Genomic DNA, 16,905 nt, shown 5'->3' with positions numbered 1-16,905 from the left:
CACCATTAGATATTTAACTGCAGATTTTTATTTAATTCAAATTTCACCATCTGCCATGGTGGGATTCGAACCTGGGACCCCAGAGCAATACCCTAGGTCTCCGGATTACTGGTCCACTGCCAATACCACGATGCCACTACAAATTTTTGCTACAAATACTTTCTCCACCAGACAGCCTTCCATATACATCTGCACAAGAGAAGCGGGAAGCGTGCTGTTCCTGCAAGGGGTAACATCTTTATTATGCCGTTTGTGGATAACTTTCATGAGGTGGCAGCGTTCCCTAGTGCATGCAGGCAGAGTTCTTCATTTTAATCCCTTGATTTTAGAGGAAAGGTTTGCTCTCAATGTCCAGATGGCTCCAAAGCATAAACATAAATAGCAGTGAGCAATATTCATGAAGCTATCATAATGCAACATCCAACAGGATCGGCTTCATCTGAAGCAGCACTAGATGGATGGACTGATTTATAACAACCATGGTTGTTGAGCCCACAAAGGAATCACCTCATCCAGGGTACCTCAGTTACGGTTTGCTGTCCTTTGCAGCATCAAGAAAATAAGTGCCATTTTTGAAATGCGGAGCAAATTGACCACCTTCCTTCAAATGCCAACATACCTCGGTCTCATTTGCAGCCAGATTTGAGGAAACCAAGTGACCGCTCTCAGGCCACTCTCCTTTGACACACCTCAGAGCAAGCAAGCAATTTGTTGGCAACCTCCGGCAGCTTTTAAAAAAGCATTCCTTTGGAACCTCATTAGTTTGTGCAAACTGTAAATTAAGGGTGCAGGTCAACCTCTCTAAGCAAACCTTTATTTTGGCTGGAGCTTCATCAGATTGGGGAAAGTGTCTTGCATTGCAACACTGGCCCTGGATTCTTCAAATTGGGGCTGAAGTGTTGATTACACAAGTACAATACTTTCTAAAGGCCTTAGATTGTGTAATACTTCATGAAGTTGGAGAAAACACCATAGGCTGATGAATCATATTTGTACTGCCTCCATACTACCAGTCCTTGTAAATTATATAAATTGGGGTTAAGCATATTTGGGAAAGCATTGACTGAATGATTATATGAGCACATAATAAAGAGACACTCATTGACACCGGTGTGGGAGTAAAGTTAGGAGGTACACACCTATTATGCTTTGCGCTGAATAAATCGAAACAAAAATTGGCTTCTGGTCTCCTACTCACCAACTGGCTGTCATGAGGTTGACTGCCATCAGCTGTAACCCAGTTAAAATAAACTTTGCAATAATGCAGCACGCTGGATGTTAGATACTTCAGTGCAACAGACAACATTGTGTTACAAGCACGCTTTTAAACTTGAGCTTTATTAACACTTCAATTTCCCCCCCCCCCTCCCCATTTCACAAAGTTACATAGAATTTACAGCACAGAAACAGGGCATTCATCCCACATGGTCTACGTCAGTGTTTGTCCACCATCCACCCTTCAGCTACCTCTATCACTATACCCATGTATTCCTTCCTCCCTCATATGTGAACCAAGCTTTCCTTTAAGTGCATATGTACTGTTCACCTCACTGACAGGATCGGGTAGTCAGCATGGATTTACAAAAGGGAGATCATGCTGGACAAATCTACTGGAATTCATGGAGATGTAACTAGCAGAGTTGACAAGGGGGGGGGGGCGGGGAGAGCAAGTTTGTGGATGTTGTTTATTTGTACTTACAGAAGGCTTTCGTCAAAGTCCCACATAAAATTAAAGTGCATGAGGGGTAGGTGCATTGAGATGGCTAGAAAACTGGCTGGCAGACGGGAAACATAGGAATAAACTGGTCTTTTTCTAAATGGGGCAGGCAGTGGGGTACCACAGGGATCGGTGCTGGGACCCCAGCTAGTCACAATATATGTTAATGATTCAGATGAGGGAACTAAATGTAATATCTCCAAATTTGCAGAGGACGCAAAGCTGGGTGGAAGGGTGAGCTGTGAGGAGGATGCTTCAGCCTGATTTAAACAAGTTGAGCGAGTGGACGAATTGCAGTATAATGTGAACAAATGTGAGGTTATCCACTTTGGTAGCAAAATTAGGAAGGCAGAACAGAAAGGCAGATTATTATATGAATGGCTAGAAATTGAGGGGGGAATGTGTAACAAGACCTGGGTGTCCTTGTACATCCGTCGCTGAAAGTAAGCATACGGGTGCAGCAGGCAGTAGAGGCCTTCATAACGAGAGGATTGGAGTACAGGAGCGGGGATGTCTTGCTGTAATTATACAGGGCCGTCGTGAGACCACACCTGGCATATTGTTGTGCCGTTTGGGGTCCCTGATCAGAGGAAGGAGGTTATTGCCATAGAGGAAGTACAGCGAAGGTTTACCAGGTTGCTTCCTAGGACGGCCGGACTGATATAAGAGGAGAGATCGAGTTGGTTAGGACTATATTCGCTGGGGGGGGGGGGTTGTGATCTCCGAGAAATCTATCAAATTCAAGGGCAGCACGGTGGTTAGCACTGCTGCCTCAAGGCGCCGTGGTCCCAGGTTCGATCCGGGCCCAGGGTCACCTGTGGAATTCACTACCACGGAAAGCAGTTGAGGCCAAAACATAGTATGTTTTCAAGAAGGAGTTAGCTCTTGGGGATAAAGGGATCACAAGATATGAGGAGGAAAGCAGGAACAGGTTATTGAGTTGGACGATCAGCATGAATGGCGGAGCAGGCTCGAAGGGCCAACTCCTATTTTTCTGTGATAAGTGTTCCCTATTATTACCATTCCCCATTATTACCATTCCCTTGCTTTTAAAATAAAGTTCTGCCAGAATGTCACATATTAATGTTCTGCTGTCAGCTGCAAATGGAAACATTCGGGCATCCCCATCAAATTCTTTCAGGATTTTAAAGGGCTCTATTATATCACCCTTCAATCTTCTCTTTGAGAAAATGGAGCCCCAGCCTGGTCTATCACCTTAGAAAATCTTTCTTCCAGTTGCACTGCACTATCATTTTCATACAATGGAGACCAAAATGGTTCACAACACTTCAAGTGAAGTCTAAAAAAGATGTTAATGCATGTTTAACATTCTCCTGCTCTAGGAATGAGCCCTGGTGTTTGGTTTGCCACTTCCTTGGCTTTGCTACCTAATTTAGACACTTCATTTCCTTTCCTTTCCTCCCTGCCCCCCCCCCCCCCCCCCCCAAAAAAAAGGAGCATGACCTTCTTGTTCTTACTAACAAAATGTAGGAATATATTACAGGGAGGAGCTGCTTCCAAGTATATCAAGTACATCCAAATATAGGTTAAACATTTACTGCAAATATAAAATTGGCTCGATTCTTTTGAATGCTGGACATGGTTAGAGAAAATTGTTGTAACTTGACCACAAAAAGGCAGTCGAAACACTTTGTTAATAAAGTTAACCTTCTTTAATATATAAAAATAACAGTTTAACATACAGTATGGACTCAAAAACAGGAGTAGTTCACATAGAAACAGAATAGAATTGGAACTAACGACAGTCAATACAAATATACACAGGTAACGACATCACAGCACTCATCAGAAGATGCATTACACTATAACTTAAACACGGAAATAATTAGCAGGAAGCATTTCCAGAGTGAAAGGTAGTGTTAACTCTTCCGGGTTAATGGTTTTGTGTGAATGGCCAGCCTTCCACATTCTATCCTCTGTAACCTCAGTCATCTAAATCTCCTGCTGGCCATATCCTTACTCACACCAAGTCGCGTTACCACATTGACCTCCTTTGGCTCCCAGTTAAGCCACAGCTCGATCGTTAGAATTCCCATCCTGATTTTCAAACTTGTCCACACACAAAACATTGTGTATAAATTACATTTCTGACAGCTCTGTATAAATGCTGCCTGACCTGCCGTGCTTCCATTTCCAGAATTTTTCCTATTGTTTCATATAGTTGGAGGATTGTGTAATGGAGTTTTCACTGTACGCCACTACCAGGCACGCAATGTTATTTACCCTCAGACTGACTGCATTTATCGTGGTTTTATTTGTAACAGAGCAAAAGGAGAACAGTTGTGATGACATGGTGTACACCCCTTTTCTCTCTTATTGCTAAGTCATTGATAAAATTAGAAAGAGCTGGAGCTGCATTTTGTTAATTACCTCATCACATCTTCTGGGCATTGCAAAATGGATTATATCCAATATATTACTCTTGAAGTATAAGCATTTGTTACTTAGGTAAATTGCACCCAGTGAATGCAGTTAAACCCGTTTTCTTTGTAAAATGTTGACTGAAGGTGGAATTGAGTGCAAACGCCAGAATAACACCACAGAAGATAAACAGGCAGGTGGAGATCTCAATATTTTATCCAAAAGGAAGCACTTTACATCTGACAGAACAGCACTCAGTACAGGACTGTAGCCTTACAGTGGAACTTCAACCCACAATCTTTCGAATCACATGGGTGCGCTATCAAGTGGATAAATAGCAAGGGAGAATATGCAAAGAAAGGTGCACTTTCATAGACTTCCACTAATGAACACAAAAAGGATTTATTAATAAGAATTGTTACTTATTAATGTAGCCAGCTCCCAAAATATCTCTTGACCAGGAGGACTCCACCCCATGGTAAGAGTCCCAATTGGTGCCCAGGTCAGGTGGCCCATAATCTACCAGGTTGCCCTTAAAAGCGACAATCACCACAAATCCCAGTTATTAACAGATCAGCCAGGTATAAATATTTAAGATCTCAGTTTGATATTTACTTCAAAAGAAACAGCTTTAATACCAAATATAAAACCCACAGTCTATCGGAGTTTGAACTTGCATGATGTGCAAGGTCTTGTTTTTTGTTGTTGGAATCATTACATTATTCAAAAATAATAATGAATATCCAATCATCTTTTAAACTATTAATGCATCCAACATATGTCAATTACAACAGGCAGCTGAAAAAAAAATTAATCTTTTTCCTAGGGTTGATTCCGACCCGAGTTAACTGTCTGTGTGGAGTTTGCACATTCTCCCAGTGTCTGCGTGGGTTCCCCCCAGGGGCTCCGGTTTCCTTCCACCGTCCAAAGATGTGCAGTGCAGGTGGATTGGCCATGCTATTTTACCCCGAATTGGAATTTAAGGGCGGCACGGTAGCATAGTGGTTAGCACAATTGCTTCACAGCGCCAGGGACCCGGGTTAGATTCCCGGCTTGGGTCACTGTCTGTGCGGAGTCTGCACGTTCTCCCCGTATCTGCGTGGGTTTCCTCTGCGTGCTCCGGTTTCCTCCCACCGTCCAAAGATGTGCGGGTTATGTGGATTGGTCACACTAAAATTGCCCTGTAGTGTCTAAAGGTTAGATGGGGTTGCTGGGTTACGGGGATAGGGTGTAGATGTGGACTTAGGTAGGTTGCTCCTTCAGAGGCCGGTATAGACACGATGGGCCAAGTGTACTGTAAATGTTATGATTCAATAAATAAGCATGTCATTGTTAAAGGTTTACAGAAGGGAAGACCCAACTGTGCACCCAAAGATCCTGCCAGACGCCAACAAGTGACAAAATGCAGTTTACTGCAAACGGATACATTGCTCTATCAGTATTAGCAAATTGCTGAGTTTTTGCTTGTGTATCACTTCACCTCTAAATAAATCGGAGTCAAGTAGTTTTAGCCTGCACATATTGATCTGGCAATGTATCATTTAGAACATAGAACAATACAGCGCAGTACAGGCCCTTCGGCCCACGATGTTGCACCGAAACAAAAGCCATCTAACCTACACTATGCCATTATCATCCATATGTTTATCCAATAAACTTTTAAATGCCCTCAATGTTGGCGAGTTCACTACTGTAGCAGGTAGGGCATTCCACGGCCTCACTACTCTTTGCGTAAAGAACCTACCTCTGATCTCTGTCCTATATCTATTACCCCTCAGTTTAAAGTTATGTCCCCTCGTGCCAGCCATATCCATCCGCGGGAGAAGGCTCTCACTGTCCACCCTATCCAACCCCCTGATCATTTTGTATGCCTCTATTAAGTCTCCTCTTAACCTTCTTCTTTGCAACCTGCCAAGAGTTGATGGGAGAATGTAAGACTGTACTTCCCCCCCACCAGTGGTTTAGTCACAATTGGGCCTTAAATGCTTATAACTGGGCACGCTAGTCCTCATCCAGTGAATAAAAGGTGCAGCTTCTGGTCCCCAAGGATAAATCTGCTTTTGAAAACAGTTGCCACACCATAACAAGAGCAAGAAGGCTGAAGGGGAAAGCTTTAAACAGATGTTGCAGTTTGTTTGGCTAAGTGCACGATGTTCCTTCAATATTACAAGGTGGTTACTCAATCTAATAGTCAGCCCTGTATCCAGAAATTATGAAACACAGTTTTTAAGCACTGGGTTTGGAATGAAGTTTTAAAATCAGCCAGACATACCAGTCTTTCGCACTCTGTTTCTGCTTTCTGCCGACGTTTCATTTCTACGTCAACTTGGTTACGAGCGTGCTTCAATTTGACATCAAGTGCACTCCGTTCTGTCTCAGCTTTTGTTAGGCACTCTGCGGCACGGGTCAGCTCCAGCTCAGTCTTTTGCCATTTTCTTCTGCACTCTTCGAAATTTCTGGCTAACTGAATAAACTCTGATGGAAAAAAGGTATGGTTATAATTAAGTGCTCACCAATGTAACATGCTTACTCGGTCTCCACACTATCCATAAGTCTTGCCATTTCCTTTGCCAAAACATGCCCCGCAGCTTCTCGACTCAACGACTCTCCCTCGGACTGATCTGTCCCCTGTAAGAACCCTATTCACGACGCCCTCTGCTGCTCGTTTGGCCCTTGTTCCACACTATAACCATTCACTATTTGTTGATGTACCATTTGTCAATGTACTCTGTCAATTATGCTTTTGTTTACTATGTATGACTGTGTACATTCCCTTGGCTGCAGAAAAATACTTTCTACTGTACTTTGGTACATGTGACAATAAATATCAAGTCAATCAATAGGTACTACTGGGTTAAAAATTATATATAACACTGTCAGACGTTAAAGATGTTCCAAACCAGAGTTTCCAAAACATTGCCTCAGTCCTGTGGCTAGTTGCCATGGCGATTTAGCCCGTGTGATGCCCCGTGACTCATTTTCAATTTGGGGTTATAATGCAAATTTTGCTGCGCTCTCCTCCTCAGATGAAAAGGGACACTCTCAAGGTCAGGCTGGTTCAAAATAATCCCGCCATTATTCTGGGGCGGGGAGAAATAAAACAGAAGAGATCCATTGAAGTCATAAGGGGGAAAAGACATCGAGTGGGAACAATTTGAGCAACGAGAAATGTAAGCAACACTGGGCGGGTTAGCACTGCTGCCTCACAGCGCCAGGGACCAGAGTTCAATTCTGGCCTTGGGTCACTGTCTGCGCAAAGTTTGTTCGCTCTCCCAGTGTCTGCGGGGGTTTCCTCCGGGTGCTCTGGATTCCTCCCACAGTCCAAAGATGTGGTTAGGTGAATTGGCCATGATAAATTGCCCCTTAAGTGTCCAAAAGGTTAGGTAGGATGCTCTTTCCAAGTGTTGATGCAGACTCGATGGGCCAAATGGCCTCCTTCTGCACTGTAGGGATTCTATAACTGATACCAGGGAAAGTAAAATGGGAGTCAGAGGAACCAGCAGACAGAGCAGATCAGCCAGGGGCAGACTGCACAGATATTGAGGGTGGAGTGGAGAAACGCTCAGTTTCAATAAGTGAATATGCTAAGTAACATGCGAAAACTGCATGTATATTAACTACAGTCATTCCGTAGAGAGAAATAATTGCTACTAAATATGTAGAATTTAATACAAGGCGCTGTCATTCTCCTGGTATGACAAGTAAAAGTAAGGATTAGCAAATTGGTTCAAACAGTTGAAATCTTTATGTTTGAAGGAAATTAACTTCTTTTGCATTATAACCATTTTGGCTGGTCCATGAGGCTTTGTGACACATAGTTGTCCAGCTCACCAAACCGGGTTTGAATCCCTATCCTGTTAGCTTTGTACCATATACCCAGGATTTTAAGTATCTCAAAAGTAAATTAGATGCATAATCTCACTGATCATGACCAACATTGGCAAAATTGTATATGCTTACGTGGCTCAATGCCTTCATTTAGTACTTCCATCTGTCTGAGCAACTGCTCGAACATGTTCCGTAGAGTGACCATCGCAGATTCCATTTTCCTATATATGAAAGAAAGATTAAAACATAATTGCAACTAGAACAGTGACACAGCTTCCACACACCCCTCAGTTTTAAAATGAAATGCTCTCATGTACACACTGGACTTGCAAGGCGGCAAAAACCAAGACAAGAGTCTTCTCTTCCGCCAACTGAATTTTAGCCTGACAGGTAGTTTAAGGTGAAGTCAATCTTCTCTCCACGACTCCACCTGCAGGGAACCACGTTTGGCTGGAAGTTACAAGACATGCCACATGTACAGGTGCAGTCAAATGTTCCCTTGAAAAATCATAAAACGGCTGTCAGCCCAAAGATGGTGATTGGATTGGTTTACCCTTCCGATCCCCTCAATAGTCTTATTATAATTTATAAATGATGAGACCTGGAGTAATGGGCTTTGCATAAACACAGTGCCACAGAGTACGCACTGCCACTCAACAGTAGAAATTTTGAGTATGTCATGATTTCGCCAGCCAGAATGAAGGACCGAGTTTGATGTGGTGGTGACAAAAATACTACTTCATTAAACTGCACATGCCCAATCACAAATGATAACAATTTAAAGAATAATTTCTGGAGAATTTAATTGAAACCAACAACACAAGCTGAAGATTCCCAGAGGACATGCTTCAGCCAAGATGCATCCAGCAACATAAAAGGCAATGCGCAGTGGTTCCTCAATTTTTGGATATTGAGATCTTTAACAACAATATTTCCTCCACAGAAAACTTCATTTGCGAAAAATAGCTTAAATCATCCCTCACAGATTGGATAAGCAGCTCCGTTAAGTGTTTAAGAATCCAAATGCTAACAGCACTGATGGCAAATGGGCTGTGCTCCAAGCTGTACTGTTAACGGATGAGGAAAACGGTTCAATTTAGTGCAAAAAACATGGGATCTGGTGCCACTCACATTCAAATAGAACAAAAGAAGTTTTGAAAATATTGCTTAGGTATGCAATAAGTACAAGCATTGAAGTGCTGCGCACAGCAAAGGCACAAAAGCATCATTAAACGCGGATACGTAACCACAACCCACTCATGCCCACAAGAACACAATACAAGACCAGAAATGTAATGTCTCAGGATTGCAGTGGCATTGGGCAGACAATGCTATGGCCTGAAATTACTTAACTGAAACTACACAAGTGCAACTAACACACCATTAAAGTTAGCCCATAATCTTTTCATTGGAAGGGTAGGAGACTATTTCCCACCTCACCCAATGCTCTGGTGTGCCGAGTATACACAAGGTTGGCAATTGTATTATTGGAATGCATAAAACAGTCGCTACCACTTTCACTTCCAAATCCAAAGATCGTGGATTTAAGTCCCACTCCAGAGAACTAAGACTGGGAACTGGGTCGGACGTTCCCAGTGCAGCACTGAGCGACTATTGCACGGTCGTGCTGACTTTTGAATGAGGTTGAACGGAGACCTGTGGCGTACACAGAAGATCCCATGGCACTATTTTGAAGAAGAGCAAGGGGGGAAAAGAAGGAGCTCTCCCTGGTATCCTGGCCAATATTTAATCTCTCATGCAACATCAGAAAAACAGATTATCTGGTCATTATCACATGGCTGTTTGCAGGATCTTGCAGTGCACAAATTGACAGCCATGTTTCCTGCATTACAACAGTCACCACACTTCAAACAGAACACTGGACTGGACACAATGAGGGGTGCCAAGAGGATGGGAAAGGGGCTATAGAAATACAAAACTGATTTTTGAAAGCCCAGGGATGTGCAGGTCCAGTGGATCTGGGGGGGGGGGGGGGGGGAGAAAGAGGAAATAGGTAGGGTCAGGGTATTGAAGTTGATGGCAGCACAGTGGTTAGCGCTGTTGTTTCACAGCTCCAGGGTCCCAGGTTCAATTCCTGACTTGGATCACTGTGCGGAGTCTGCACGCTCTCCCCATGTCCCGAAAGACGTGCTTGTTAGGTGAATTGGACATTCTGAATTCTCCCTCTGTGACCCGAACAGGCGCCGGATTGTGGCGACTAGGGGCTTTTCATAGTAACTTCATTGCAGTGTTAATGTAAGCCGACTTGTGACACTAATAATAATCTTTATTGTCACAAGTTGGTTTACATTGCAATGAAGTTACTGTGAAAAGCTCCTAGTCACCACATTCCGGCACCTGTTCGGGTCACAGAGGGAGAATTCAGAATGTCCAATTCACCTAACAGCACGTCTTTCGGGACTTGTGGGAGGAAACCGGAGCACCCGGAGGAAACCTACGCACACATGGGGACAACGTGCAGACTCCGCACAGACAGTGACCCAAGCCGGGAATCGAACCTGGGACCCTGGCACTGAGGCGCCAGTGCTAACCACTGTGTTACCCCATGTGACAAGTGTGTCATTTGGATTGGATTTGTTTATTGTCACATGTACCGAGGCAGTGAAAAGTATTTTTCTGCGAGCAGCTCAACAGATCATTAAGTACATGGGAAGAAAAGGGAATAATAATTGTGACAATAAAGATTATGATCATAATGAATGACAGAGGATGCTCAAAGGGCCTCCAACAGCTCCTATTTGCTATGCTAAATTGCCCCTCAGTGTCCAGGGATGTACAGGTTAGGGGATATAGGATGGGGGAGTGAGTAGGGCCGAGGTAGCGTGCTCTTTCAGAGGGTCAGTTCAGACTCGATGGGCTGAATGGCCTCGTCCTGCAAATTCTGCGCACCCATTGATTTTGTCCTTCCTGGACCATGTTGGTATGTTAGAGATATCTGGCTGATCAGAGAGGCCAGCTCACTGGGCAACGCCGCTGGGACTCTCCATTGATCAGGAGGGAGAGGGGAGGCAAACGGCTCTTCCCGCTCTTTGTGGCTTTGGTCCAGGAGCCCGGCTCCGACCGGTAAGGAGCCGCAGAACCCGTCCCGGGGGGAAGAGAAAGAACGAGAACAAGGTGTGGATGGCAGGCCGCTGTTACCGGGAGAGGGGTCTTACCGCTCAGTGCCTCCGGTCCGGGCTCGGTCTCGCGCTCTCCACCCCGCGCCTGCTCCGTTGCTCCGGGTCGTTTGTTCGCGGCCTGATTTCAAACTCTCCCCAACGGCCAATCAGACCGCGGCGTTGCCCCACCCCCCCCGTCGTGACGTAACCACGCCTTAAAGGGACCGTCCCCGCCCGCCCGCCCGCCCGCCCGCCCGCCTTCGTCACCGCCAGAGGCGGGATCTTCATTTGGCCGACCGTAAATCCCCCACTCAGGAAACGCCTCCTCTCGTCAGCAACCGAACCGAAAGGGCACAAGTACCCCAGCCATATCCGCCATATCACCCTTACACCAAAGAAAAGTGGAATGATAATTTTATTCCTGTTGTATCCTCCCTATTTCGTTATATAACATCACATCTAGTTTACCAACCCATTCCTTTCTTCACAAATATGGGCACACCTCTGCAGTGCAAATAACGCACATTTGGACATACCTTGGGCTGGATTCTCCATTGTTGGGACTATTTGCCCAATGCCGGCGTCAAAATGGTGGAGTTTTATTGCTGAAAATCCTGGATTAAAGGGACTGGAATTCACAATCCCTGCAGGGGGCTAGCAGGGAGCCGGAGTAAATCTCGCACCTTTTGCTGCCTGTACGGGCCCCGCACTTGCGGGTCAGAGGCTGCACATGCGCATGGTGGTGGCCTCCAGCGGCCGTGCCCCATGGTGGACTCAGACCGCGGAGCTGGACCCAAAAAAGGCGCCACGCGCCCGACCCTCTACCCCCGCACGAACATTCCCCCTGGCCTCTGATCGGCTCGCCTCTGACTGAGTATGCAGCCGCCACGCGAGTATCCCGACCGGCAGGACCACGTTAGATCCACGCCGTCGGGAACTCAGCTGGTTGGGGGCAGAAGATGTCGGGAGTGGGCCTCTGGCAATGGCCCATGGCGGCGTGGCGTACTCCCCGGTGACACCACTTTTTGGTGCCCGGAAAATCGCTGAACCGGTGCCGGGCCCGTTTTCGGCGCCAAACTGGATTCTCCGCCCCATCGCCAGCTGCGATTTCGGCGTCGGTATGCGGAGAATGCAGCCCCTTCGCTTTAGCTCCGTAATATCACCTGACTTCATCCCTGCCTCAGCTCATCGGCTGCTGAAGCCCTCGCCCATACCTTCATTACCTCAAGACATGACTATTCCAACACACTCCTGGCTGGTCTCCCACATTCTATGCTCCATAAACCATCTAATTCGGGCCTCTTGACCATCCCCAATTTTAATTTCTCCACTGTATCTGGGCCCCAAGCTCTGGAATTCCTCCCCTAACCTCTTCACCTCTCTACCTGGCTGTTCTGCTTAAAATCAAACTCTTTGACCAAGCTTTTGTCCATTTGACCTAACATCATACATTCTTTTTTGATAATACTCCTGTAAAGTACTTTGGGAGATTGTGTTACATTAAAGGTGCTCTATAAAGTATAAGCTGTGGAAATGATATACCACATCCAGTGTGGTTTCATGTCAGAGGCATATATTCAGGAGTGACACTGTTGTCAGCTTTTCTGATGTTGGGTAGTCATAGATGTGGCTGTGAGTCCATTGTACCAAGACTGGCGAGCTCTCTCACCTCTACCCCTCTGCTGTCATTTCTCCTGCTTTGCAAATGCTCTTGATAATGACTACATTGCTCTGCCTCCTGTAACCTGGGGAGCTTACTCACTGTTCCGGAGAAGCTGATTTGCTTCTCATGGCAGGCAGCTGGTCACCTGTTGCTCTGGGTGTCTCCCAGTAGATGCCTGACAGCAACTGCATTTGGTGGCTACCTACTAGCGGAACACTGTCTTCTCATGCCTTGGAGGCACATAGCTTCTGGTGCCTGGTGGACATTGGCTTGTAGATGGTGACAAGCTATAGTTGATGATTAGCTCTCGATGATGACTCTTTAAATCTATTTGTACCCAAAAATAAAACCCAATGAGCAGCGAGGGACTGGAAGGATTTAATTTTCTTGTCAGCCCATTTCATATTTGGTACTCAGACACAATTCTGAGGTTTAGCTTGGCCTAAAACATTAGCATCAGTCATTAATATTTGTTTGTTTCTTCAAAATGACATCTCGTACTCTCAAGTGAAATGATTGTATTGTCTCATGGTGAGGATGCTGAAAAGGTACCACTCACATTAACAGAAGTACAACATGCCTCCTGCAATATCTCTGGTGGTCAGTAGGTGGCAGTTATGTCACAGCGAATTCATTGAACACCCTGGCTGGGATTCTCCATTCACCGCCGCTGCGATTGGGAATCCCGATTAGGCAGACAATGGAACGTCGGCAGAAAAACGGGATCGGTGCTGGGCGTCAGACCCATTCCCATGGGACCTGCATGCAATTGAATTCTGCACCTCCCATGTGTTGCTCCAACCTCACAGCGGGAAATCCACCTGGCGGGCTTTAGTGTAATATGGCCAAGACGAGCTCTGGCATGGCGGACTCCAATGGAGTCAAGGGGGTCATCCCATTGCTCACATGCCCCTCTGCTGCTGCCAGGTTGCAGAGGGAGGGAGTCCCCCAAGGATCCTGAGAGTTGGGTGAGCTTGGGTTGTGAGAGAGGGATTGACCCTGGACCCATACCCCTGGGATGGGGGTCCTGTGTCTGGTCTGCCTCTTCCAGCCCTGGACAGCCTGAATTTCAGGCAGCCCTCTGCTGAACGGCATCCTCCTGGCTCTGAGTTTTTAAAATTCTGATGTGGCCTTCTCAGTCTCAACTGCTGACAGCTGGAGAGCAGTCCAGTGGAGAATCAAAGTAGGAACCCTTTCCTAACATCTGCTGCCTCAGACAAAAGTGTTTAAAGCAGCAGCTGTTACAAGTGTCAGAGGCTTCCTCCAAAGCCACAACAATTGAAAAGGCTTCAAATCCCTTGCCACCCTTTGAAATGCGAAGTATCCATTCAATTTCACAGAGCAATACCTTTCACCAGCCTGTGATTGACAGTTTAATGGTTCAGATACAGCTGCTTAGGAAGTTTGTTTATTTATCTTTCCCTTCACACTTGAATGCATCTCAAGTACCCTGCTTTAATGGTAACAACAATGTTTGTAGCATTCTTGCAATGATTGATGGCTCCTGACCACACCAAAGCAGCTAAGTGGTTTCACTTCCTCTTTTCTAACAGCTGAAAACACTTAGCTGCTTTGAAGTTGCCAGGAGCATAAATCATAGCAAGAGTGTTTATAAACAGGCGGCCTGATACTAGGATTTGGATGGAATCTGATGTTCTCCAACATGCAGAGATTTGTTTGGCCAACAATAAAAAGGTAATGTGGTCGAAATCAAGCAGGACGTTTGCTCTCAATCATATCTACAAGGCACAAGTCAGGAGTGTGATGAAATACTCTCCATTTGCCTGGATGAGTACAGCTCCAACAACACTCAAGAAGCTCAACATCACCTAGAACAAAGCAGCCCCGCTTGATTGGCACCCCTTCCACAAACATTCCACAAACCACAAGGATCTGTTTTGGGCCACTGCTGTTTGTCATTTTTATAAATGACCTGGAGGAGGGCGTAGAAGGATGGGTGAGTAAATTTGCAGATGACACTAAAGTCGGTGGAGTTGTGGACAGTGCGATAGGATGTTACAAGTTACAGAGGGACATAGATAAGCTGCAGCGCTGGGCTGAGAGGTGGCAAATGGAGTTTAATGCAGAAAAGTGTGAGGTGATTCATTTTGGAAGGAATAACAGGAAGACAGAGTACTGGGCTAATGGTAAGATTCTTGGTAGTGTGGATGAGCAGCGAGATCTTGGTGTCCATGAACATAGATCCCTGAAAGTTGCCACCCAGGTTGAGAGGGTTGTTAAGAAGGCGTACGGTGTGTTAGCTTTTATTGGTAGAGGGATTGAGTTTCGGAGCCATGAGGTCATGTTGCAGCTGTACAAAACTCTGGTGCGGCCGCATTTGGAGTATTGCGTGCAATTCTGGTCGCCGCATTATAGGAAGAATGTGGAAGCATTGGAAAGGGTGCAGAGGACATTTACCAGAATGTTGCCTGGTATGGAGGGAAGATCTTATGAGGAAAGGCTGAGGAACTTGAGGCTGTTTTCGTTAGAGAGAAGGAGGTTAAGAGGTGGCTTAATTGAGGCATACAAGATGATCAGAGGATTGGATAGGGTGGACAGTGAGAGCCTTTTTCCTCGGATGGTGATGTCTAGCATGAGGGGACATAGCTTTAAATTGAGGGGAGATAGATATAAGACAGATGTCAGAGGTAGGTTCTTTACTCAGGGAGTGGTAAGGGCGTGGAATGCCCTGCCTGCAACAGTAGTGGACTTGCCAACACTAAGGGCATTCAAATGGTCATTGGATAGACATATGGACAATAAGGGAATAGTGTCGATGGGCTTTAGCGTAGTTTCACAGGTCGGCGCAACATTGAGGGCTGAAGGGCCTGTACTGCGCTGTAATGTTCTATGTTCTATTCACCACCAGCGCACAGTGGCAGCCGTGTGTACCATCTACAAGATGCACTGCAGCAACTCACCAAGGTTCCTCAGGCAGCACCTTCCAAACCCACAACCTCTACCATCTAGAAGGATAAGGGCAGCAGATACCTGGGAACCCCACCACCTGGAGGTTCCCCTCCGAGTCACTCACCATCCTGACTTGGAAATATATCGGCCGTTCCTTCACGGTCGCTGGGTCAAAATCCTGGAACTCCCTCCCTCACAGCACTGTGGGTGTGCCTACACCTCATGGACTGCAGCGGTTCAAGAAGGCAGCTCACCACCACCTTCTCAAGGGGCAATTAGGAATGGGCAATAAATGCTGGGCCTTGACAGCGATGCTCACATCCCAATAACGAATGACAAAATAAACCCTGGGAACTTCAGCACTTCCTGTGATTTGCTCTCAAAGTACCACAGTTTTGCAAGCACTGTCCCTGAAGCAATGAGGTTTCTCTGAGGTCCCTGTGAAAAACATGAGTGCAAACTCATCATTTACACAAAGGAATGCAAATGGCAGGGACACTTCACCTGATTTTACACTTGACATATTGCACCAGCCTTTTCTCTAATATCAAAAACCAGTCAGTGATGACAAGGTTGTTATCCAAGTCTGATTCCAGGTGACAATTAGAAATTACTTAGACTTTGCCCCCTAACATTTGTCAGGTTGGGAACATAAGGCAAATGAGGGTGAGGAGCAGCTCATAGCTTGAGTTCTGAAATTTGCTTTATGGCAGCTGCACATGAATAAAACAATTTCAATCTTTGACTTGTTAAACATCTTACATCTGCATGCACATCTATCTGCGAAAGCCTAACTTCTGTTGTCTTATCAATTTTCTTTGCAACGTTACTGTTCAAAATGGAAAGTACCGTGTAATGTCACAATCTGGTCATTTGGTGGGAATATATTATTCCCTCTGCTTCAAAATATTTTCTGCAATTATTACGGAGGTAATTTTGTTTAAATTATAAATTGAAAATGTTGTACTTGTGAGAGACTCATGTTGTTATTGTAAGGGAGCGATGTTCGGCAGGGGTGACAGAAAGAGTGGAAGTGAGATGGAGAGGCAGAAATAGAGAGAGAGATAGACAGAGGCCTGGATTTTCCGATCGCCGATGCTGAAATCGCATTCGGTGATCGCCCGGAGAATCCCCGTTTATGCCGGAATAGGGGGCGGCGCTGCCTTTGCGATACTCGGCCCCCTGAAAAACGGCGTACTCGCCGTTGGGACGGTCTCAGGACGTCACCTGAGGCCTTCCCCCGACGCTCCGCTCCCGATGGGCCGAGTTCCCGATGGCGTCGCTCG

General features: G+C 45.7%; 1 protein-coding gene across 1 annotated transcript in view; it reads right to left on the bottom strand.

Annotated features, from left to right (window-relative positions):
- LOC140405357 (rac GTPase-activating protein 1-like) overlaps positions 1-11,223 on the bottom strand; it is a 37,103-nt gene extending 25,880 nt beyond the window's left edge. The window contains exons 1-3 of the mRNA XM_072493668.1: positions 11,104-11,223; positions 8,060-8,148; positions 6,372-6,574 (exon numbers count right to left, since the gene is read on the bottom strand). Of these exons, the coding sequence (XP_072349769.1) occupies positions 6,372-6,574; positions 8,060-8,144 (288 nt within the window). The 5' untranslated portion in view covers positions 8,145-8,148; positions 11,104-11,223. The remainder of the gene's footprint in view (positions 1-6,371; positions 6,575-8,059; positions 8,149-11,103) is intronic.
- Positions 11,224-16,905: the final 5,682 nt, after the last annotated feature.

Source organism: Scyliorhinus torazame, chromosome X (assembly GCF_047496885.1).
Source record: "Scyliorhinus torazame isolate Kashiwa2021f chromosome X, sScyTor2.1, whole genome shotgun sequence".
NCBI classification, from domain to species: Eukaryota; Metazoa; Chordata; class Chondrichthyes; order Carcharhiniformes; family Scyliorhinidae; genus Scyliorhinus; species Scyliorhinus torazame.
The sequence above is the reverse complement of the archived record's forward strand: the minus strand, read 5'-3'. Positions and strand labels throughout refer to the sequence as shown.